Source organism: Pristis pectinata, chromosome 34 (assembly GCF_009764475.1).
Source record: "Pristis pectinata isolate sPriPec2 chromosome 34, sPriPec2.1.pri, whole genome shotgun sequence".
NCBI lineage: Eukaryota > Metazoa > Chordata > Chondrichthyes > Rhinopristiformes > Pristidae > Pristis > Pristis pectinata.
The window spans coordinates 15,817,862-15,842,155 of record NC_067438.1 but is presented as its reverse complement, the minus strand read 5'-3'; the positions used below and the strand labels follow the sequence as shown (position 1 = coordinate 15,842,155).

At 45.7% G+C, this 24,294-nt stretch overlaps 1 protein-coding gene across 1 annotated transcript in view; it reads left to right on the top strand.

The window, feature by feature from the left end:
• Positions 1-22,109, top strand: part of LOC127585980 (butyrophilin subfamily 3 member A2-like) — a 53,177-nt gene extending 31,068 nt beyond the window's left edge. Inside the window, exons 4-8 of the mRNA XM_052043737.1 lie at positions 1,296-1,577; positions 17,319-17,438; positions 18,418-18,450; positions 20,885-20,911; positions 22,033-22,109. Of these exons, the coding sequence (XP_051899697.1) occupies positions 1,296-1,577; positions 17,319-17,438; positions 18,418-18,450; positions 20,885-20,911; positions 22,033-22,109 (539 nt within the window). The remainder of the gene's footprint in view (positions 1-1,295; positions 1,578-17,318; positions 17,439-18,417; positions 18,451-20,884; positions 20,912-22,032) is intronic.
• The last annotated feature ends 2,185 nt before the right edge of the window (positions 22,110-24,294 follow it).

Below are 24,294 nucleotides of genomic sequence, written 5' to 3'. Positions count from 1 at the left end.
CAATAGAGGAGAGACAGTTCAGGTTTATATTCTTTGGAGTTGAGAGAAAAGAGGGGTGACCTTATTTAAATGTAGAAGATACTAAGGGGGCCTAGCAGGGTAGATGTTTGGGATGTTTTCACTTGTGGTAGAGTCACAAACAAGGAGACTTAGTTACAAAATAAAGGGCCATTCATTTAGAAATTTCTTCTCTGAGAGGGTTGTGAACTGCTGGAAGTCTCTGTTGCTGAGGGTGGTGGAGGACAGATCATCAGAAATCTGGAGACAGATCATTTGAAAGATTGAGGAATTGAGGGTTATGGGGAACTGGCACAGAAGAGGAGTTGAGACCAGCATAGATCAGCCATGATCATATTGAATGGGAGTGCAGGCCTGAGGGACTGAGTGGCCTTCTCCTGCTCCTATTTTCTTGTGTTCTTGTCAAATACCCAGCAGAACAGTGGGAATATGTGCAGAGAGAAACAGTGGCTCAGGATGATGACCTTTGGTCTTTCCTCTGACCACTGAGCAAGTGACGTAGACTTGAAATGTTAACTCTGTTCCTCTCTCCACGGATAATTCCTGACCTGATTATTTCCAGCATTTTCTTAGTATTTCAGATTTCCAGTATTTTATCGTGTTTTTCTGTTCGTGAGGAAGAATTTCTTCACTCAGTAGGTTGTGAATCTTTGGAATTCTCTGCCCTGGAGCAGTGTGGATGTTGGGTCACTAAGTGTGTTCAAGGATGGTACCGACAGATAGATTGTTGGACCGTGGGGAGATCAATGGTTCTGAGGATCGGGGAGAAAAGGGGAATTGAGGCTGAGATCAGATCTGCCCTGTTTTTGTTGGGGTCGTTGTCACCTCCTCCCCTCACTGCTCTGTCTGTTCTTTATTTGATCTTTATTGATTGACCTTTGGACACGTTGAAAAACATGTTGGTCACATTCCCACTAAATTCATGTCATAACAAATCTGTGATCCAAGATAACAAATCTAAGATAGCGAAAAATAGCTATCATAAAAAACATTTAAATGTCTCCCACCGGCTGCAGGAAGTGTTGAAAAGCAAAAAACTGCAGATGCTGAAAATGTGAAATCAAAACAGGAAACACTCAGCAGGTTAAGCAGCATCTGTGGGGAGAGAAACAGTTAATGTTTCAGGTTGATGACCTTTCATCTGAACTAGGAAGAGTTAGAAATCAAGCAATTGTGGTTGTGTGAGGATTTACAACTTTATACAAGAAAGTGCTGTGTGAGCTCAAGTTGTTCTTCCCAACAGGTGTAATTTCTCCGTGTGTCGTTGATCATTGCAGGTCTGGGGAGTGAACCCCGGATTCAGATGAAGGGATATCAAGGATATGAAATCCAGCTTGTGTGTAAATCCAGTGGATGGTACCCTGAGCCAGAGATCCTGTGGTTCGGTGAGGATGGACATGTTTTGGAACAAGCAGAAACAAGATCCTACAAAGACTCAGAAGGTCTTATAAATGTCGAGAGCAGCGTTGGAGTAACGAGGCAGTCAACAAACAGGTTCAAGTGTCTTGTCCGGAACACACAGCTAAAAATACAACATGAGGCAAATATTAAGATATCAGGTTTGTAAACGATTGTTTGATCAGTGAAGGAAAACGGTGATTTAAATTATACTGAATGCGAAACTATCCCCCAAATGCTCACTGAGCAGTTCATTTGTTGATCTCGGTGATGGTTTGTCAATATCTTGCATATGTTGGAAAATTGTCCCTTATACTTAAACAAAGTTTACAGTTTGTGCCAATCTTGTTGTTTAAGTATCTTTTAAATCTGCAACTGCGTTAAAGGCCCATTGAATCTACAACTTGTCCACCCAGGTTGGATCTTGACACAAATCCTTTCAACCCTCTGATACACTCCTGAAAATTTATTCCATCTAAATGGACAAAACTTGCACTCCCCAAAATGCTGGCATACATGGCCAGCAGTTTATTGGCCCATGTGGGAATTATTGACATTGCTAGGACTAAGATAAAGGTGCTGCTGAAGGAGCAGCTATAGTCCAATTTAAAAAGCGGAACCATAAAGATAACAGTGGCTTGATTACTACCTGAGCCTTGTGTAACTTGGTACAGTGCTGAATTATCAGTGTTGGAGAAATCAGTTTCAATTTATGGGGCACTGGCTGTTCTGTTGGGTTAGGCTTCACTTGAATCAAGCCAGGACCAGTGTCCCATCCTATCGAATAATTGGGGCTGTAGATAAGGCTCTGGTCTAAATAGTTGTGGGGACATAATGTGCAAACAGAGTTTACTTCCAACTTTGTCTTTTTTGACTTTGACTCTAACTGAAGGCTCTTTGAGTGCACACAGTATTTGAAGCAAGGTAGACAAATCAATGGCACAAATAGCAGTAAATGCTCATGATGATTACAGAGTTGTGTTTGCAAGCCGGAAAGCTCATACCACCAGGATCAAGGACAGCTTCTCTCCTGCTGTTGTAAGACTATTGAACGGTTCCCTAGTACGATAGAATGGACCCTTGACCTCACAATCTACCTCGTTATGATCTTGCACCTTATTATCTGCCTGCACTGCACTTTCTCAGTAACTATTTCACTTTATTCTGCATTCTGTATTGTTTTACCTAGTGCTACCTCAATGCACTGTGTAATGAATTGATCTGCACGAACAGTATGCAAGACACGTTTTTCACTGTACCTCGGTACAAGTGACAATAATATTCCAATTCCAAAGTGACTAAGATTCAACCAATCACCATCTGCAATTTCTGGCACCTTCGACATGATGGCACCGGCAGAGCACATTCCCCTCCTCTCCCCCGTCAGCATTCTGGAGAGACTGTTCCATCCGTGACCCCCTGGTTCACTCTTCCGAGTCCATCAACACCTCCCCCTCCTACAGCAGGAGCTGCAGCAGCTGCCATTTTAGTTCTTCCCTTCCCACCATCCAGGCAGCAAACTGTCACTCCAGATGAATCCGTGATTCACTTGCATTTTTTCCAGTTTATTGTACAGCATTCAATGCTCACAATGTGGTCTCTTCAATGTTTAGGGGGCTTGTCCGGGATAGTTCCCAAGGTTAACGAGATTCGTCCGGGATCCAACCCAAAGGTTAACGAGTGTCGTCTGGGATCGTTCCCCAAATTGACGAGATTTGTTCGGGATTCAATCCAAAGATTTTTGAGGGAGGTCTGATAAATTCTTTTTAATTGGCTTGTGTGTGTGGAAACCAGCAGCTTACAGACAAAAGCTTATACCTGAAGCTTATAGACAAAAATTTAGAGACTTGAGGAAATCTGCAGATCAGACTTATATGGAATTTGCCAATGGAAAGAGAATATGTTTTGAACGATGGTACATGGCTAAAAATGTAGATGGGGATTATGATAAATTGACAGAATTGATACTAGTGGAAGACTTTAAAAGATGTGTTCCAGCTGAATTAACAACATATTTAAATGAAAAGGCAGTGGAAACTTTACAAGAAACTGCTAGGTTGGCAGATGATTATGCTTTAACCTATAAATCCAAATGGGGACAACCTAAAACCTTTCAAAAGAGTTACAAAGACAATCCAGGTAAACCGGAGATTAAATTGGGAGGTAATCAAAAAGGAAAGGATGAAAAGAAGCCAGGGCTGGAGAAACCTGTTGAGCGTACTTGTTATTACTGTAGGAAACCTGGCCATGTGATATCTAATTGTGCCCTTTTGAAGAAAAAGAAGGAAGCTGTGCCCAATGCTTGCTTTCAGGCAATTAAAAATCAAAAAGGTTTAGGAGATGCTGTTAAAGATCAGTCCTTGCAAGAGGGAAAAGCGGAAAAGTTGGAGGAGGTCAGAAGAAGGAGAGAGAGAGAGAAGGGAGAGAGACACCAGCCTGCTTCTTTTCTCTATCGATGGAGAGTATTAAACTGGAGCCGGGCAAATTACAAGAGTATTAGGCAGGAACTGGGGAGAGTTAATTGAGAACACTGTTTTTGGACAAGTCCACATCCGGCATGTGGAGGGTGTTTAAGGATCAGACCTGGGTTGTGGGAGCTGTGAAGCAGCAACTCTGCCAGCTGTGCCACTGTGTCACCCACTTGCAAAGCCAGTGGAGAGTGTTCCAATACATTCCTCATGTGTCTTGTAGATGGTGGAAAATCTTTGGGGTGTCAGGAGGTGAATCACTCACCACAGGATACCCAACAACAGTATTTGTGTGGTTGGTCCAATCGAGGTTTTGGTCAGTGGTGATCCTCAGGATGTTGATTGTGGGGGACTAAGGAATGGTGAAGCATTGAACGTAAAGGGTGGGTGGTGGATGGTCATTGCCCAGCGTATTGTGGCACGAATATCAGTTTTCACTTACCAGCTCATAGCTGAATGTTACCAAGGTCTTGCTGCATGCAGGCACAGACTGCTTGACTTGTGGACAAACTGCGAATGGAACTGAACATTGTGCAATCATCCATGAACAACCCTATTTCAGACCTTATGATGGAAGCAAGGTGTTTGTGAAGCACTGAGGATGGTTGGGCCTGCCCAAAGAAACTCTGGCAGTGTTGCTCTGGGGCTGGAATAGTTAACAACTGCTGGAGTGTTCTCCCCTCGATGCCCATTCACCTCAGTTTTATCAGGGGGCCTTGATGTCGAGGGCAGTCAGTCTCATCTCACCTCACCTCACCTCACCTCTGGAACTCGGCACTTTGGTTCATGTTTGGACCAAGCCTGTGATGAGGCCTGGAACTGAGTGGTCCTGGAGAAATCCAAATTAGGCACCAGCTCATTGTTAGATCTGGAGATGATCTTGTCCGGAAGGTTCTTTGGAAGTCAAGAATGAGGCGCAAATCTTATGGTTACTGCCATTTTATTAGATGTTCATCAAAATACAGGTCAGGCGGGGTCCGCCTATAGCAGCAAGCAGGGCAAATAAAGAAGTAACAAAGAACTTGACCACATGTTGTCCCTTTATACTGCAAACTGATCCAAACCAGTTGCAGAAGGAAACCTGTGCACAGGTACTGACTGAGTCACATTTCAGCTTTGCAGACAAAGAAACTACAGAAGTATAGAGCCAAACATATTACATTACTAAACATTTACAGACAAACAGGTGATTATACAAACATGAAAGCAAGAGTAAAGAAAGCTAAAACTACAAGGAGAAACACAAACAAAACAACAATCTGGACCTAATCCAACACTTCCCCCCACCCCCTTTGATTCTAAATATAACATTTTGAATCAGTACATCTGACAATTCAGAGGCAGAAAAACTTGCAGTACCAGCGTCGAGTATAAGACTTAATCATGTCCAGTGGTTTGCGACTTCACTCGACGCCTTCTGGCTGGTTAATGATTTATTCACTGTAGCCCAGCAGTGCAGGCACTGAGTCAGAGGTAACTAGCACATTAACCTCGGTGCTTGTTGTCACCGTCTTCACTTCCTGGTGCCACCTTAGCTCGCTCACAGTGGCCAGTGTGTATCCACTTGCTTCTCCTTCCACCTTTACTGCTGAATTAGTCACCAACAGCACCTGATAGGGTCCTTCCCACCGACCGCCCAATGGCTCCTTATGTGGTTTCTTGATCAGGGCCCACTCACCAGAAACCAAGGTGTGTGCTCCTACTGCTGGATCACTCCAGGCGGCAGAAACCTGTTGAGAAGCAGCCTGAACAGCTTGGGTTTGTTTCACACAATAGTCATCTCCACTGTCTGCCTTAATGTGTACAACAGCCTTTCTGAGGTCCTTCGCTCTGGGTAATGATATAGGTCATCCTGTCGCCACCTCAAATGGCCTTAGCCTAGTCTTTTTGCTTGGGGTTGCTCTGATGCTGCATAAGACTATGGGGTGGGCTGTAGGCCGTGGTACACCCTCCTCGTGATATTAGTCTTTGTTTGATAGTTCCATTCATTCGTTCCACCGTTCCTGATGACCTTAGATGATGTGCACAGTGGAAGGACCATTCAGTGTTCATCAGTCGGCATATCTCCTGACATTCACTTCCAGTGAAGTGTCTCCCTTGGTCAGAGTCAATGCCACACGGCAATCCCCATCTCGGGATGTCGTCCTTGATCAGAGTTGTTGCTGGATGTGTGGCACTGACTTTCCTTGCTGGAACAGCCTCCACCCACACTGAGAACTTGTCCACTATTACCTGGACATCTGAGTATCCTTGGCACTCTGGTAATGTAATGTAATCCACTTGTAGGTGCAAAAATGGTCCAGGTGGGGCCGGAGCTCTTAATTGTGGTGGCTTTCCCGCTGCTCCCGGGTTTGTTTCCTGGCACGTCGTGCATCTTTCCAGTGTTTGTGGGGCTTGTGACCTGAACTTTGGATTCCACCACCATTGGGAGAATCTACAGGTCATCTTTTCCACTCCACTGTGTCCCAGGGAGTGTATCTGCTGTGCCAGACAAGGGAGCAACACGGTTGGGGCTACCAGTCTGTGACTAGTGCTGTATCTCCATGGTCCATCGGTGTTCAATTTCCCACCGCTCTCCATCCAGGTCCACATTTCTTTGTAGAGCACTGAGCATGCGCTTCTCGAATATCCTGTATGTTTGTGTGTGATAGAGAGTTCAAGTTTGTTCTCACGACTTTAGTTATCAGACTCACTTCATTTATTCCTTTCATTCCTTCCTGTGCTGCCCTTTCTGCTGCCTCATTCGCCAAGGAATTTCTGCGGCTTTCAAATATGTCCATTTTGGAGTGGCCTTTACATTTCAATACAGCCACTTCTGTCGGCAACTGTATAACATCCATTAATTCTTGTACCAACTGGCCATTTTTAATTGGGGTTCCTACAGCTGTAAGAAATCCTCTTTGCCTCCATAGATGCCCAAAATCGTGAACAACACCAAAAGCATATCGGGAGTCTGTGTAGGTGCTGTTTTTTTTTTCTTCTGCCATCTTACAGGCCTCAATCAGGGTGATCAAGGGCTTCAGGGAAGCATTTAGTCATGTTTTGACCTTGTGACTGCATCCAAAAGTTGCCTTTGTTGATCAGTAGTCAGTTGTTGAAACTCAGGTCAGGGTCTTTCGACATTGGTGGAGCTGATGGTTGAGCCTGTTTCCATTGACCACCTTGTTTCCTGGCCCTGCAACTTCAAGCCCAATGTCCCAATTTACCACAACAGTGACATGCTGCTTTAGGGACTTGGTCTCACTTCTGTCGTTGGTCAACAGGTAGTCACACCTGTAATGCTCTTACTCGAGCTTCCGTCTCGTTCTACTTGGTTAGTGATATCCACGAACTGGCTGTATGAAGTTTTAGGTTCATTGCAATCTGATTTCGTTAACCTGACCATTCTGGCAGCATCTGGCTTCAGGCCATCCATAGAGGTTGACTTCAGTGGACCGTAGTCTAATCCCTCTATGTTGTCTTCATTTACCGTCAGCACTCCTGAGTGATACAAACACACTGTTCAACCAAATGCCATCATATGGGTGCAGGTTGTACGTATTCTGAATATGCAGAAGTTCAGTCCAGGTCTTTGAACCACTTTTTTTAGGATGTGGGACCCCTTTGGACCATCTATGAATCTTCTCAGGTTCAGAAGATTTGTGAGAAAGCACATAACTTCTTTCATAGGATCCGTCTTCATTCCTGCACAGCCTCACTTGCTTGCTCTTTAACGGAGCCAGTCAGGGCAGGGCTGCCAGTCCTATCTTCTCATCATTGTCATCAGCACTTGAATCACCAGGGGTGGCTGCAGTATCCGTGTCATGTCCATTCTGCAATTCCTCTACGTTCGGATAGAGGCGCTGCTTTGGATTATTGTCCGATGTTGAGGGTGTATCTCAAGGGGGAGGGTCAGTGACAGGACCACCTCTCTGAGGGACCTCACTGTGCTTCTCCGCACTGTCTCAGTTTGTCTCTGAGCGTCGTGTACTTCATTTTTACTTGATCACACTTCTGTCTTTGTTTCCTCACTTGTTCAGTTAACACACAGATTTGCTCTTTAGATTTTTCACAGTCGTTATCATGCTGACTTTGTAACTGAACACATTCTCTCTTTCTTAGTTGTGATCCGACTGCTAACGTCCATCCAGTCTTTTCCTTTCCCTCAGGCAGTCCCTGGATCTTACCCTGTGCCCTTTTAACATCATCCAGCAGCCAGACTGCATTAGGCTCAGCACTGATGGTTATTTCGTTCGGATTTCTTCACCAGTCTTGTCCAGTTGGAATACTTTGTTTGGATAAGAACTCAAACCCTCAGTCATCTGTTCACATGTAACAACTGGAGGTTCAGTTCCCCCTTTTCCTGTAGGAGGTTTCTTCTCTAATTTGGCCATGGTTTTGATTCTCCTTCTACTACACGTGTAGATAGAGAACAATTGTTCGCTTATGGGGGCCTATCGCTCAAATCAGTGGGAGCCTATATCCCAAATCAGTGGCAACCTACAGCCCGAATCAGTGGCAACCTACAGCCCGAATGAATACACTGTACAGTTGAAATTCAAGTGAACTGTACACAGCCAGATAGATCACGCAGGAACATTAGATTAACAGGCTATGCACAGCTGAACAATACCGTTTTCTTCACTTAAAATAGAGCCGAGCAGAGGATAGGATCCCCGGGTTTTAACTTCACTCTTAGACTTCCTTTAAATGGTGTATTGAGCAAGAACTAGGTGCTTCTCCGATGATCAGGAAAGTAAGATCACAAGACAAGGGAGCAGAAGCAGGCCATTCGGCCCATCAAGTCTGCTCCAAGGAAAGGGAAATAGAAATGAGAAATGGGGAATGGGGGAAGAAGAAGAAAAAAAACTATTCTTATCCCAATTTCCGGCTTTATTCCATATCCCTTGATATCCTGACTATTTAGATATCTATCTATCTGCTCCTTGAACGCCCCCACTGATCTAGCCTCCACTGCTGTACGTGGCAAGGAGTTCCACAAATTCACCACCCTCTGGCTAAAGAAATTTTTCCTCATCTCTATTTTGAAACAGTACCCTCTAATTCTAAGATAGTGCCCTCTGGTCCTGGACTCACCCACCAAGGGAAACAGCCTAGCCACATCTACTCTGTCCTTTCCTATCAACATTTTAAATGTCGCTATGAGGTCCCCTCTCATTCTTCTGTACTCCAGTGAGTACAGTCCAAGAGTTGACAAACGCTCCTCATACTTAAGCCCTTTCATTCCTGGAATCATCCTCGTAAATCTCTTCTGAACCCTCCCCAACGTCAACACATCCTTCCTAAGATGTGGGGCCCAAAACTGCGCACAATATTCTAAATGAGGCCTCACTAGTGCCCCGTAGAGCCTCATCAACACTTCCTTACTTTTATACACTATACCTCTCGAAATGAATGCCAACATAGCATTCGCTTTCTTTACCACCGATCCAACCTGGTGGTTAACCTTTAAGGTATCCTGCACAAGTACCCCCAAGTCCCTTTGTACTTCCATGCTTTGGATTTTCTCTCCTCCTAGATAATAATCTGCCCGCTTATTTCTGCTTCCAAAGTGTACAATGGCACATTTTCCTACATTGAATCTCATCTGCCATTTCCTTGCCCATTCTCCTAAACTGTCTAGGTCCCTCTGCAACCTTCCTATCTCTTCAATACTCCCTACTCCTCCCCCTATCTTGGTGTCATCTGCAAACTTAGCCACAAAGCCATTCATTCCATCATCCAAATCATTAATGTACAAGGTAAAAAGGAGCAGTCCCAACACCGACCCCTGCGGCACACCACTAGTAACCGGTAACCAACCAGAACAAGATCCTTTTACTTCCACTCTTTGCTTCCTGTCAACCAGCCAATGCTCCACCCATTCTGTTATCCTACCTGTAACTCCATGACCTCTCATCTTATTAATCAGTCTCTTGTGAGGCACCTTATCAAAGGCCTTTTGAAAGTCTATATACACAACATCTACCGCCTCTCCCTTATCCACCTTACCTGTGATTTCTTCAAAAAACTCCAATAGGTTGGTCAGGCAGGATCTTCCCTTCACAAAACCATGTTGGCTAGGACCTATCTTGCCTTGCGCCTCTAGGTATTCCGTAACCCCGTCTTTGAGGATAGATTCCAATAACTTTCCCATCACTGACGTCAGACTAATAGGTCTGTAATTTCCTTTATGCTGCCTCCCACCTTTCTTATACAACGGAACAACATTTGTGACCCTCCAGTCCTCCGGAACCACGCCAGAATCTATCGATTTCTGGAAAATTATCGCCAATGCCTCCGCTATCTCTAAAGCCACCTCCTTCAGAACCCGGGGATGCACCTCATCCGGTCCGGGAGACTTATCAGTCTTTAGCCCATTTAGTTTTCCTAGCACCTTCTCCCTAGTAATCTTAACTGAACTCAATTCCATTTCGTGAGACTCCTGACTAACCGGCACATTGCTGATGCCCTCCACAGTGAATACCGATGCAAAATATTCATTCAATTCCTCTGCCATCTCTCTATCGTCCATTATAATAGCTCCTGCACCGTTATCAATTGGGTCTATATCAACCCGTGTCTCTCTTTTACTCCTTATGTATTTAAAAAAAACTCTTAGTATCCTTTCGAATGTTATCCACCAACTTCCTTTCACAATTCATCTTTTCTTTCCTAATGACCTTCTTAGTTTCTCTCTGCAGGTTTTTAAAAGCTTCCCAGTCTTCTGTTTTCCCACTAATTTTTGCTTCTTTGTACGCCACCCCTTTTGCTTTTATTTTAGCCTTCACCTCTCTCGTTATCCACATTTGTGCCTTTTTTCCATTCAAAACCTTTTTTCTTGGAATATATCTATCCTGCAATTTCGTTATTTCCTGTAGAAATTCCTTCCATTTCTCCTCTGCCGTCCCTCCAGCCAGCTTACTCTTCCAGTCAATTAGGGCCAACTCCTCTCTCATACCATTGTAATTTCCTTTGTTCCACTGAAATATCGATACACCAGTTATCAGCTTCTCCTTCTCAAACTTGAAACTGAACTCAATCATATTGTGATCACTGGTTCCCAGTGGTTCCTTTACCTTTGGATCCCTAATCACCTCCAGTTCATTACACAGCACCCAATCCAAAACAGCCGATCCCCTGGTGGGCTCTTCAACAAGTTGCTCTAGAAAAATGTCCCTTAGACATTCCACAAACTCCCTCTCCTGAGTACTACCGCCATTCTGGATTTCCCAGTCCACCTTCATGTTAAAATCCCCCATAATTATCTTCACATTGTCACTCTGGCATGCTTTTTCTATCTCAAACTGCAACTTATCGTCCACTTGCTGACTGCTATTAGGGGGCCTATATATGACTGCTACTATTGTCCTTTTACCCTTGCTATTTCTTAGCTCCACCCACAAGGATTCCACCTCCTCTGACCCGATGTCCTTCCTTTCTATCGATTTTATATCACTACTAACCATCATGGCCACACCTCCCCCTCTGCCTACCCGCCTATCCTTCCTATACACTGTGTACCCCTGGACATTCAGTTCCCAATCACATCCATCATAAAGTCATGACTCGGTGATTGCCACAATGTCGTATTTATTAACCTGTAGTTGTGCCACTAGGTCATCTACTTTATTCCTAATGCCACATGCATTTAAATATAGTACGTTTAGTCCGGTATCTGCTATTAATCTTGTTGTACTTCTATTGTTCAGCAGATTATCCTGGCTTTCCACCTGTCTATCCTTCTTACCATCTTCACTACATACTACCTTAGACATGTTCCTATATACCTCATCCCCTATCCTAACATTCTGTATCCTAACATGCTGACTTGTTGTACTTCTATTATTCAGCAAATTATCCTGACTTCTCACCTGCCTGTCCTTCTTGCCATCCTCATTGGACTTGTTTCTATAAACTCCCTCCTTTACCTTAGCATCTTGTAACCTAACATCCTGGTTTCCATCCCCCTGCCAGATCAGTTTAAACCCTCCCCTACAACTAAATCAAACATTCCCGCCAAGATATTGGAACCTCTGGAGTTCAGGCGCAACCCATCCTTAGGTGCAACCCATCCTTAGCAAATAGGTCATGCCTCCCCCAAAAAAAGGTCCCAATTATCCAAAAATCTGAAGCCCTGCCCCCTGCACCAGTAAGAAGGAAGGTCTTACCTCCTGTTGAATGTTTGCACTGGAACTTTCTGTCTCGCCTGGGATTCTTCCCGTCCTTAATCTTCTCAACTCTCCTGTTTATGACGCCAAGTTGTTAGATCTGGAGATGATGTGTTCCAGAAGGTTCTTCGGAAGTCAAGAATGAGGCACAAATCTTATGGCTTCTGCAGTTTTATTGATGTTCATCATAGATCAGGTCAGGCAGGGTCCGCCTGTACCAGCATGCAGGGCAAGTAAAAAAGTAACAAAGAACTTGACCACATGTTGTCCCTTTAAACTGCAAACTGGTCTGAACTCATTAGAGAAGGAAACCTGTGAACAGGCACTGGCTGAGTCACACTTCAGTTTTACAGACAAAGAAACTACAGAAGTATAGAACCAACTATATTCCAAATCATTAAAAGTTTACAGGCGAACAGATGATTATACGAACGTATAAGCAAGTGTAAAGAAAACAAAACCTACAAAAAAACAAGAAAAACAACACTCTGGACCCTAATCCAACATCAGTGAGTCATTGCTGCCTGAGAGCACTGTTGACCACAGCTTCCATCTCTTTACAGATGATTGAGAGTGTCTGATTGGGGAATGATCAGCCGAACTAGATTTATCCTGCTTTTTGTGAACAGAACACACTTGGGCAATTTTCCTCATTCCAGGTAGATGCCAGTGTGGTAACTGTACTGGAACAGCTGACTGGAGGCAGTGCTGGTTCTGGAGTGCAGTTCTTCACCACTAGAGCTGGGACATTGTCTGGTCCTGTGACCGTTTCTGTTTCCAGTACACCCAGCCATCTCTTGATATCACGTGGAGTGCACTGGATTGGCTGGAGACTGGCTTCTGTCACGGTGCAGATCTCAGGTGGAAATCAGTCATCTCTTTGGCTTTTCTGGCAGAACGTGTTTGTGAAAGCTTCCGCCTCATCTCCAGCACTCACTTGCCGAGCGCCACCATCAGTGAGTACAGGGATGTGTTTGGAGCCTCCTCCTCTTCCTCCTTTTAACTGTTTAAGTGTTCACCACCATTCATGACCAGATGTGGTAGGATGGCAGTGTTTCAGTCTGATCTGTTGCTTTTGGGATCAATTGATCTCTCTGTTGCATGCTGCTTAGCTGCATGTCATCCTGTGTTGCAGCATCTCTGGGCTGGCACCTCAACATTTTTAGGTTTGGCCTGTGCAGTTTGCAGCCTGCCCTTCTGCACCCTTCAGTGAACTAGGGATGATCCCCTGGCTTAATACCACGAATGGTAGGGTGCCCCGCCATGAGGTTACAGATTGGGGTGGTGTACATTACTGCTGCTGTCGATGGTCCACAGCACCTCATGGATGCCCAGTTTTGAGCTGTGAGACCTTTTCAAAGTCCAAGCCATTCAGCACATTTGCAGTACCAGACACCATGATGGAGGGTGTCCTTGGTGTGAAGACTGGACCTTGTCTCCAGAAGGACAGTGGGGGACACTTCTACCAGTGCTGTCAAGGACAAATGTGTCTGCCACAGGTAGGTTGTTGATGATGAGTTGAAGTAGGTTTGACCCTTGTCTTGGTTCACCCAGTCCCTGCACAGACCCAGCCTGACAATTCAGTCATTCAGGGTTCACCCAGCTTGGTCAGTGATGGTGCAACCAAGTCACTCCTGGTGATGGGCACTGAAGTCCTCACCCAGAGTACATTTCGTACCCTTGCTACTTTGTGTTCCTTCCAAGTGATGTTCAATATGGAGGAGCACTGGTTCATCAGCCGAGGGAGAGCGGCAGGTGGTGATCAGGAGGAGGTTTCTTTGCCCACATTTGAACTGATGCTGTCAGTCTCCAATGTTCAGGACTTGACTGGCTGTTCCTTCCTGCCTCCAGTGCTCCCACCTCTGGTACTGCCAGTGAGACAAGACAGACCCAGAGACTGTGATGGAGGAGTCTGGTGCATTGTGAGTACGACCAGGTCAGGCTGTAGCTCTCCCATTTTGGACATCAGTTCCCAGAAGTTTGTGAGGAGGACTTTGCAAGAAAACCTGAACTGAGTAATTTTGCAGTGTCTGAACTTGGTGCCCAGATCAACCCCTGTTGTTCTGCCCAGTTTTATTCCTTCTCTGAGCATTACGGCCAAGTTATTTCAGGGGGCATCAAGGAGTCAACCTCATGGGCTCACATACAGGCCAAGCTGGGTCAGGATGGAAGATTTCCTTTTCTGGAGGGCATTTGTGAACAACAATCCAGTAGTTGTTGTGGTCATCTTTCCGAAGACGTTATTGTTCCAAATTCCAAAGTATCAACTGAATTTGAATTCCACAGTTGCTGTGGTGGGATTTGAACTCAGGTCTCTGGATGTTAGCCCAGGACTCGCGATTACTCTTCCGGTAACTTAGTCACTGCATCACTATTGTACCCTTACTCTTGTGCTCTGAGCCTCTGTTCATTAAATCGAGATGCCATTCACTTCTTTAAGCACATTCTCAACCCACCTGCCACTTTCAATAAACCCTGTCCACATAATTGTTCCCCCCAGTTTACATTGTCTCCTCTCATTCTTCCCACTCAAGGTGAACACGTCACACTTCCCAGCATTCAATTCTCTGCCACCTATCCACCCGTTCCCCTGTTTGCTGCTCCTTCAGATCTGTTCGTATTCTCTTAGGTTCAATGGTTTGTGTCAAATGCAAATTTGGGAAACGTGTGCTTTACACCCAAGTCCAGGTCATTAACGTATATTGAGAAAAGCAGTGGTCCTGGTTCCAACCCCTGGGGGACTCCAGTGTTCATTCCCTTCCAGGTGGGAAACAACCTTTCGTTACTTCTCCCTGTTTCCAGTCCTCGGCCTGGTTCATCTTCCAGAATCAATCCGGCCGTGCTGCCTTCCTCACTGCGACAGAGATGTACTGATCAGGAACGTTTACCTGAACACATCAGAAACTCGTCTTCTCATCGCTCCTCATGTTATTGCCGTCCCAGTCAATATTTGGATGGAGTCCCCCATTATCTCTCTCTCTGTCTCTCTGTCTCTCTGTCTCTCTGTCATTTCCCTGCAGATTTGCTCCTCAGTGACCTTCTCATTGGTGGCCAATAAAAGGAGTCCCAGAAACGTAATCCTCCTCAATCAATCCTCCCACTTCCCTCTCCGTTCTTCCCTCCACTGTCTTTCCTGAGGACCTTGTATCCAGGAACATTGTGAACTTCCTGTACTTCAGCCAGGTCTCTGTTATGGTCACAACATTGTATTCCCATCTGGTTAATTGCACCTTCAACTTGCCTTTCCATCTGGCTTTGGACCCTCAGCAAATTTCAGTACATCACACACGATCCATTCATCGATGACATTCCAATGTCTATTGTAAATTGCTGCCCAAGTACTAATCCTTGCACCATTATACTGTCAACCTGAAAATGATCTGTTTATTTCTACAATGTTTCCTGTCCCGATGACAATCCTTTATCCATGCTAACCTTTAACCTCAATCCCAAGAGCCTTCGATTTGTTTAATAACTTTGTCTTTGATAGTCTATGTCCGTGAGGCAAACTGTTACCTTCTGATAAACTGTAGTGACCCTGTCCAGCTCCTGAAAGGGCAGAAATGTTCGGCAGCTAAAAATGGACATGAAAGTGATGTTGTGTTGGGGAACCTCAGGAGCTGAATGCAAGTTCCCACCAGGTAAACTTCTTGTGCGATGTCTGAGGTGTTGTGAGCAGTAGAATAGGCCTTGCACTGCACGTGCACAGAGGCCTTAACTCCACAGATCTGCAATGATGTGGGAGTTGTTGAGAGGATCAGGGGAAGGGAGAGAGAGAGGTCCCTTGGAGAGGTGGTGGAGGTCTGGGCTGTGGGAGTGTGGTCACAGCTGGGTGACTGGGTGTGGGTTTGAGCAGACAGGCTGTGGAGGTCAGAGATGGTGGTGCTGGATGAATGGATGGATGGATGGCTGATGAGGGTAGTAGTGGGGAACAGGTGGACGGGCACTTGGGATGATCTGGGAGTGGGGTGCTGGTGGTTGGTTGGGTGGATGGTTTGGAACCCAAAGACATTGGCAGCGGGAGGCTGGGAGTGTGAGTGAATGAGGGATCGACTGACAGGTAGAGCCACCTGATTCCCCTGCGGACAATGAGTTACGGTCAGGTTCTCTTCAATTAACTTGAAAACCAGCATCAACCCTTCAGTTAAGACCTGCTTCTGAACAGTATGGCCGTGCCTCCACAGCCATTGCATGCTGTTATCACTCCTGCGCAGGTCTCTGTGTCTCCTGAGCATGGAGGATCAGGAACAAATTTCCCTTCCCCATTGCCTTTAGAGAGGGCGACCTTGATAAAATGCGATTGGGCATCACACCGCATTGTTGACTACTCAATAGAACTTCCAGGCCTGTGATATCCTTGGTTGCCTGTGGTCATTTCCTTCATAAAGCATTCTAGAATATTCCCAATGACTGATGTTGAGCCGATCAGTTTCTACCTCCCTGCTGTTTTAAATGGCAGTGTTGGATTTGTTATTTCACAGCCCACTGAACTACTCCAGAATCCAGAACCCGTCCACTCTCTGCAGCCGCCTGTTTTAGAATCCAGGCACAGAGACTGTGGGTGAGGGGGCGGTGGCTTTTAGTCCCATTCATTTTTCCCGTGTTTCTTCTTTTACTAATATTACTACCTTGAAGTTCCACATTCTCGTTGGATCTTCCTTTCCCCAGTTTGGTTTTCTTTGTGTTTTCCCCATGTTTAGCATTTGTTTCTGTCCATTTCTGCCTCTGCACCACCTTGGACATTGTGTTGAACATGGAATAAATCATATGTAGTGGACAAGTGTTGACCCTGAGAGAGTGAGGTCCCCCATGTATGTGTCGTGTTTCACCCAGTCCAAACCACTGCTGCCAGCCCCACCAAAGGCAGGGCCAACAATGTAAGTGGCCTTGCCTGGCTTGGACCATGTTGGGGCACCTTCTGGGTCACGTGGTTGGAAAGTTTGGGGTGTTGCTTCCACCAGTCCCAAAACACAAATTCAGGGGTGAGATTAAATATTAATCTGGATGAGCAAGTGCCCAGGGTTGGAATTCCTGCCCTTCCAGAGGCAGTTACAATACTAAACATCAGTGGCAGTGATGAAGTGCTCAGAGCCTCCACTTACAACAGGCCATGAACAAACCCCAGTGCTGCCATTTCTGGTTCTTCCAGTAAACACTTATGTTACAGCAGGAGGCTGCTGGGGCAGCTGTGGGCTTTCCACCTTGTGGAATTTTACTGAACTAATTCCCCTGGTGTGTGTTGCAGATACTGTCATTGTCCAATTCATTGGTCTTTACTCCACAGATGAGCTCTTCCTGACTGATGCTGACTGGGTCCTGCCACTGGTCCTGACCGTTTGTCTTCTCATCGCCACAAACTCTGCTGTGATTTATTGGAATGTGAAACAAAATAGACACATCAAAGGTACGTTATAACAACAGTACAGGTCTAGACATCTGGTGGGGATTCTCCCAGTTTTCTGCTGTAACCTCAGTGGAAAACCAGAGCATTCTCTGGAGAAACGGTGCAAAATCCACATTTCCCTGTGGGCTCTGAAATTCCAGCAGTAAATGTTGTCCCTGGAAAGAGTATTTGTGGCCCTGGAGGTGGGAAGTAAGGAAGTAAACTGGCAGATGTTGCATCTCCTGTGTCTGCATGAGGCGGTGCCGTGGGAGGAGATTTAACTTGACACTGATTGACTTGCACTTCTCTTAACTTGGTTTCCTGTACTTGGTCTCCTCTACAGTGGGGAGACCGAGCACAGAGTGGGTGATCACCGCTGAACATCTCTGTTCAGTTCTCAGGTGTGAACCTGAGTTTCTGGTCACTTGTCATTTTCATTGTGTCCCATCCCAGTGTGAGCTCTCCACCCTCGCTCTCCTGCAGTGTTCTAGTGAAGCTCAACAGAGGCTGAGGGACAGAACTTCATCTTTTAATTGGGCATCTCACAGCCTTCCAGATTCAACACCAAGTTCAACCATTTCACAGCACGACCACTGTGTCCATATTCTCCGACAGCCACTGTTGGGAATGATTTTGCTGTTGCCATTTAATCCTTCCCCAGACCCACAGTGTATTTCTTCCCTTGGCCCATTGCCCATCATTACCCTCTCCTGCCCTCCACCTATTACACACCGACCCTCTTGTTCTTTCTCTCTTGTTTGCATCTACAGCTGCCTCACCCCTGTCACTGACTGTTTCCAGGTCTGATGAGAGACCATCAAGCTGAACCATGAATTCTGTTCCTCTCTGTGCAGCTGCCTGGCCTCTGAGTGTTTTCATCCTTTCTCTGCATTTACTTCAGATTTCCAGCCTCTGAAGCTGCAGCTTCTTGATTCTGATTGTCATTATCTCGAATATTCTCATATTGTTGTACTAATGTACCACTGGTATGTCTTTCCAGAGCTGGAACTTCGGAAATCCATCGTAGAACTTGGTAAGTGTTCAACACTGGAATGTTCACAAATTAAATTGGTAAATTGGTTTACTATTGTCACGTGTACTGAGGTGTAGAATAAAACCTGTCTTGCATACCGTTCATACAGATCAGTTCATTGCAACAGTGCATTGAGGTAGTGCAAGGTAAAAGAATAACAGAGTGCAGAATAATGTGTGACAGTTACAGAGAAAGTGCAGTGCAGGTAGACAATAAGGTGCAAGGTCACAACGAGGTAGATCATGAGGTCAAGAGACCATCTTATCATACTAGGGAACCGTTCAATAGTCTTACAACAGCGGGGTAGAAGCTGTCCTTGAGCCTGGTGGTGTGTACTTTCAGGCTTTTGTACCTTCTACCCAATGGGAGGGGGGAGAAGAGAGAGCTGCAAAAGGTGCTGGTTTTAGATCAGTTACAAATTTATTTAATTAACATCAGTGTTTTTAATCTGTTGAGATCAGTTATTTAAATCTCATGATGAGATATCTCCTCTAAACCAGAGGTTAACAATCTGACCCCCTGTATATTCCGGGTGTGACCAGGACACTGGAATAATCTCTGTTGTGTGACTGAAGTGCACTGAGTGGAATTTTCCAAGCCCTGAGCTGCCACACGGAGCTCAGAGCAACAGGTGGACGGCCAGAAATCTGTGGGTGCTTCAGCCCAACCTCGGGGAACATAGCAGCAGCTTCCCAGAGTTGGATTTGTATTTCTGCACCAATGATTCATTTCACCACTGACTTAGGTGGTTAATGTTAAAGGGCCAGACGTTGCTGATCCCAGCCCACACCTCACGGACACACTCGCCCTGTGGTGGCACCAGTTTTCTGCAGCCACACAGTTCCTGAAGTTCCCATCAGCATCACTGGTTCTGTCACTGCTCAGCACCCCGAGGGCACGGATGGCAACTCTGTCACAGATGGTGGAACAGGCCCCACCCACAGAACGCCCTGATGGCCGTCTGACAATGTGTTGTCAAAGGCCTTTCAGAGACGTGAAAAGAATTGTGAAAATAACATCATCAAAATCAAAATTATTTTTTACCTGATCCCTTTAATAACACATGAAACTCCTATTAACTGATTAAAAATACACGGGGCCGTACCAGGCTGAGATGCACATACACGGCCTGGTATGGAAACTCCAATGCACAGGAATGCAAGAGACTACAGAGAGTTGTGGACTCAGCCAGTTCCATCACAGGTACAGCTGTCCCCACCATCGAGGGCATCTACAGGAGGTGACATCTCAGGAAGGCGGCATCCATCATCAGGGACCCCCAGCATCTGAGCCATCCCCTCTTCTCAATGCTGCCATCAGGCAGGAGGGACAGGATCCTGAAGACCCTCACCTCACGGTTCAACAACAGCTTCTTCCCCACTGCCGTCAGGTCTTGGACCGAACTGCAAAACCCTAATTCTACCTTGGACTATATTTCCCTCAACTTGCACTCACATCGTGGTTTATTTTTGTTTATTTTGTCGTGTAAATTATGTATAATTTATGTTAATTTAAGTTTGTTAATTTATGTTTCTCATGTCTGTAATGTGCTGAGCTGCTGCTACAAAAGCTAATTTCCATGGCATTTATACCCTGGGTATGTGTGCTCATGACAATAATCTTGAACTTGAAAAATACCCATTGAAATAAAAAGTTAGCAAAAATTTCCTAAACCTTGAATGTCAGCAGCCTCCATTGTGGCTGGTGTAAAGCCGAGGGGTCAGGTATGGAGTCTCTTGGACCCCCTCTCTCCACAACTTGTAGCACGTTACAGGACTCAGTGATGAGTCCAGGGGCACAGCAAGAGTTCAGGTGCACATGGGACCTCCAGCCCATTCCCAACCTCCTCACTGCAGTGCACATATTCAGAAGTCTGGAACATTCTGCTGCTTGGCAGAGGGCAGGTGTGTCTTCCTCAGTGTCTGTCCCTCAACTAACACTGCTGAAGAATGTTATCCAGGGTGACTGAGGAGATTTCAGAGATTTGGGAGCAGAGGTTGGTACCATTGGGGAATGCTGGGATCTGACAGTATTGTGTGCAGTCGGGTCAATGGTGGAGGGAGTTCGGGACACTGATGCCCACTCTGCCCCATTCACCTTCTGCCCACCTGAAACCCTCGGATAACTCTCTCCCCAGAGACTTCCCCACCTCAGTGGTATCTGTGTCAATGGGCAGAGTGGGGGGCTGTAGAAACCCTGGAACCATCTGATGGCCACAACACAACTATCTGTGGCTGTTGATGGAGCAAAACTGGGAGGTATTTACTTAAAGATTCACAATGTTGATGTGGGTGAGAGGTCAGACCCAGGCACGTGTTTAATATATTTGTCGCATTCATAAATGTATCTTTAAAGCAAGCTTGGCTTTTGTTTCCAAAGAAGGGTGCATTGATTTTATTTTAATTCACAGTTTGCCTTTTCTGTTTCTTTTCAGGACAATGGAGACCCTGTATTCAGTCAGGTAGGTGTCCCCACTTCTCCCGACCTCTACCAATGAACACACATTGCAACTGTGTTACTGCCCCGTAGTCCGGTTGTTCCTGCGTTGTCCAGTGAAAGAAGGAAGATGATAGGATTAGTCTCTATCCTGATCTCTGGATAAGCGTGAGGATCTGTGTGTACACAAATGTTACGTGTGTGTGCGTGTCTGTGTGCATGCCTGCATGCTTGCCCTGTTTCTACCCTGTCTCTCTCTAATGAGCTGAAGGCAAGATGGGAGTTACAACCATTCCAGCAGGATAAGGAGCAAACATCAGGCCTTCCCTGCTGAAGGAATCAAGGGGCAGGGGTTAGTGCAGGAAGGTGGTGCTGAGGTAAAAGATGAGCCACAATCCCATCATGTGGCAGAGCAGGTACAAAGGGCTGAATGGCCAACTCTTGCTTCTGTTTCTTATGCTCTAGGGTCTGCGTATCTGCCACAAGCATTTAAAACTAAACATTCTGCTTGAAGCCGGCAGGAACAGTCTCCACGATGGGGTAGCAATAGTTGGTGCCAATTCCACAGCTCGTGCTCTGAGCACTTCACCCATTGGTGGTGGGATTGGCAAACTTTCCCTGCACTGAGAAGGAATTCACAGTGTGACCCGTCCACTCCCAGGTACGATGATATTGGACCCAGAAATGACTTGGGCATCTCTTGCAAAGCCCAGGGATCCTGGCTCATCAGGGGGTAAAACTTCTTTTGCCAGTGATCCACAACAGAATGTCCAAAGAATTAAAGGACAGAGCACATCTGCTTCTCAATTTATCCAGTATTTTCAGATGAGAAAACCATTTGCTGTCAGTGGATCTCAGGGCTGATCCACTTTCTCACCTTCAGCGCCCACACATCTGAGCTTTGCCTGTGGGGTGGACTGATGATTAAATTTGGGCACAATTTTCTGCCTATTAAACTGCATGGATGGAAATGGTGGAGACTGAACCTGTGGGGAGCACCGTCTGGTAAAGTTATTGCACCTGTTCCCATCCAGCTTGCCAGTAGTGATGCTTCTATGATGTATTTAAAGCTCTTGATTGTGAAATTAACTGCAGATTAAATCCAAGAGAGATGTCTTCAGTGTTGTCTGTTATTTCTGTTTTCAGACTGGGAGAGAGAACATGTCTTTGAAGGTAAGATCTTATTTTACTGGTCTGAGGGATTTAGCAAACAAGGACTATAAGTAGCTGAATCAGTGCTGGAGTAATGAGAGGCATTCAGGAGGCTGAAGGGGATCTGGGTAAATGTGTTCCCACAGAGGGAGAGGGTGGGGTTGCCAAATGTAAAATCTGCTGGATAACACCCTGTACAGAGGGTAGGAAAAGGTAAAAAGGGGAGCGAATGTGAGACACAGAGAGCCCAATGCAGCAGAAAACTGAGAAGACGATAGAAAGTGCAGGAGTGAAATTAGGATTAGGAAAGCAAAGAGTGGGTTTGGAAAAAATATGAGGCAAGTAAAATCAAAGGAAGTGAAGTGTTTCATGTACATAAAGAACAGGAGGAGGCCCATTAGAAACATAGAAAACCTACAGCACAATTCAGGCCCTTCGGCCCACAAAGTTGTGCCGAACATGTCCCTACCTTAGAAATTACTAGGTATTTATATATATATATAAATCATAGCCCTCTATTTTTCTCAGCTCCATGTACCTATCCAAAGTCTCTTAAAAGACCCTATCGTATCTGCCTCCACCACCGTTGCCAGCAGCCCATTCCACACACTCACCACTCTTTGATTAAAAAAACTTACCCCTGACATCTCCTCTATAACTACTCCCCAGCACCTTAAACCTATGTCCTCTTGTGGCCACCATTTCAGCCTTGGGGAAAAGCCTCTGACTATCTACCCTATCAATGCCTCTCATCATCTAAAACACCTCGATCAGGTCCCCCCTCATCCTCCTTTGCTCCAAGGAGAAAGGCCGAGTTCCCTCAACCTGCTTTCATAAGGCATGCTCCGCATTCCAGGCAGTATCCTTGTAAATCTCCTCTGCACCCTTTGGCTTCCACATCCTTCCTGTAGTGAGGCAACCAGAACTGTGCACAGTACTCCGAGTGGGGTCTGACCAGGGTCCTATATAGCTGCAACAATACCTCTCAGCTCCTAAATTCAATTCCCCGATTGATGAAGGGCAATACACCATATGCCTTCTTAACCACAGAGTCAACCTGTGCAGCTGCTTTGAGCGTCCTATGGACTTGGACCCCAAGATCCCTCTGATCCTCCACACTGCCAAGAGTCCTACCATTAATACTATATTCTGCCATCATATTTGACCAACCAAAATGAACCACTTCACACTTATCTGGGTTGAACTGCATCTGCCACTCCTCAGCCCAACTTTGCATCCTATCTATGTCCCGCTGTAACCTCGGACAGCCCTCCATACTATCCATAACACATCCAACCTTTGAGTCATCTGCAAACTTACTAACCCATCCCTCCACTTCCTCATCCAGGTCGTTTATAAAAATCACAAAGAGTAAGGGTCCCAGAACAGATCCCTGAGGTACGCCACTGGTCACCGACCTCCATGCAGAATACGACCCTTCAACAACCACTCTTTGCCTTCTGTGACCAGCCAGTTCTGGATCCACATTGCAATGTCCCCTTGGATTCCAGGCCTCTTTACTTTCTCAATAAGCCTTGCGTGGGGTACCTTATCAAATGCCTTGCTGAAATCCATATACACTACAATGACTGTTCTCCCTTCATCGATGTGTTTAGTCACATCCTCAAAAAAATTCAATCAGGCTCGTAAGGCAGGACATGCCCTTGAAAAAGCCATGCTGACTGTTCCTAATCATATCATACCTCTCCAAATGTTCATAAGTCCTGCCTCTCAGGATCTTCTCCATCAGCTTACCAACCACTGAGGTAAGACTCACTGGTCTATAATTTCTTGGGCTATCCCTGCTCCCCTTCTTGAATAAGGGAAAAACATCTGCAATCCTCCAATCTTCCGGAACCTCTCCTGCCTCCATCGATGATGCAAAGGTCATTGTCAGAGGCTCCGCAATCTCCTCCCTCGCCTCCCACAGCTGCCTGGAGTACATCTCATCTGGTCCTGGTGACTTATCCAACTTGATGCTTTCCAAAAGTTTCAGCACCTCCTCTTTCCTAATATCTACATGCTCGAGCTTTTCAGGCTGCTGCAAGTGCTCACTACAATCCCCCTGATCTTCTTCCATAGTGAATACTGACGTAAAGTATTCATTAAATACCTCCGCTATTTCTTCCGGATCCATACACACTTTCCCAATGCTGCACTTGATAGGACCTATTATTTTGCATCTTATCCTCTTGCTCTTCACATACTTGTAGAATGCCTTGGGGATTTTCCATAATCCTGCCCGCCAAGGCCTTC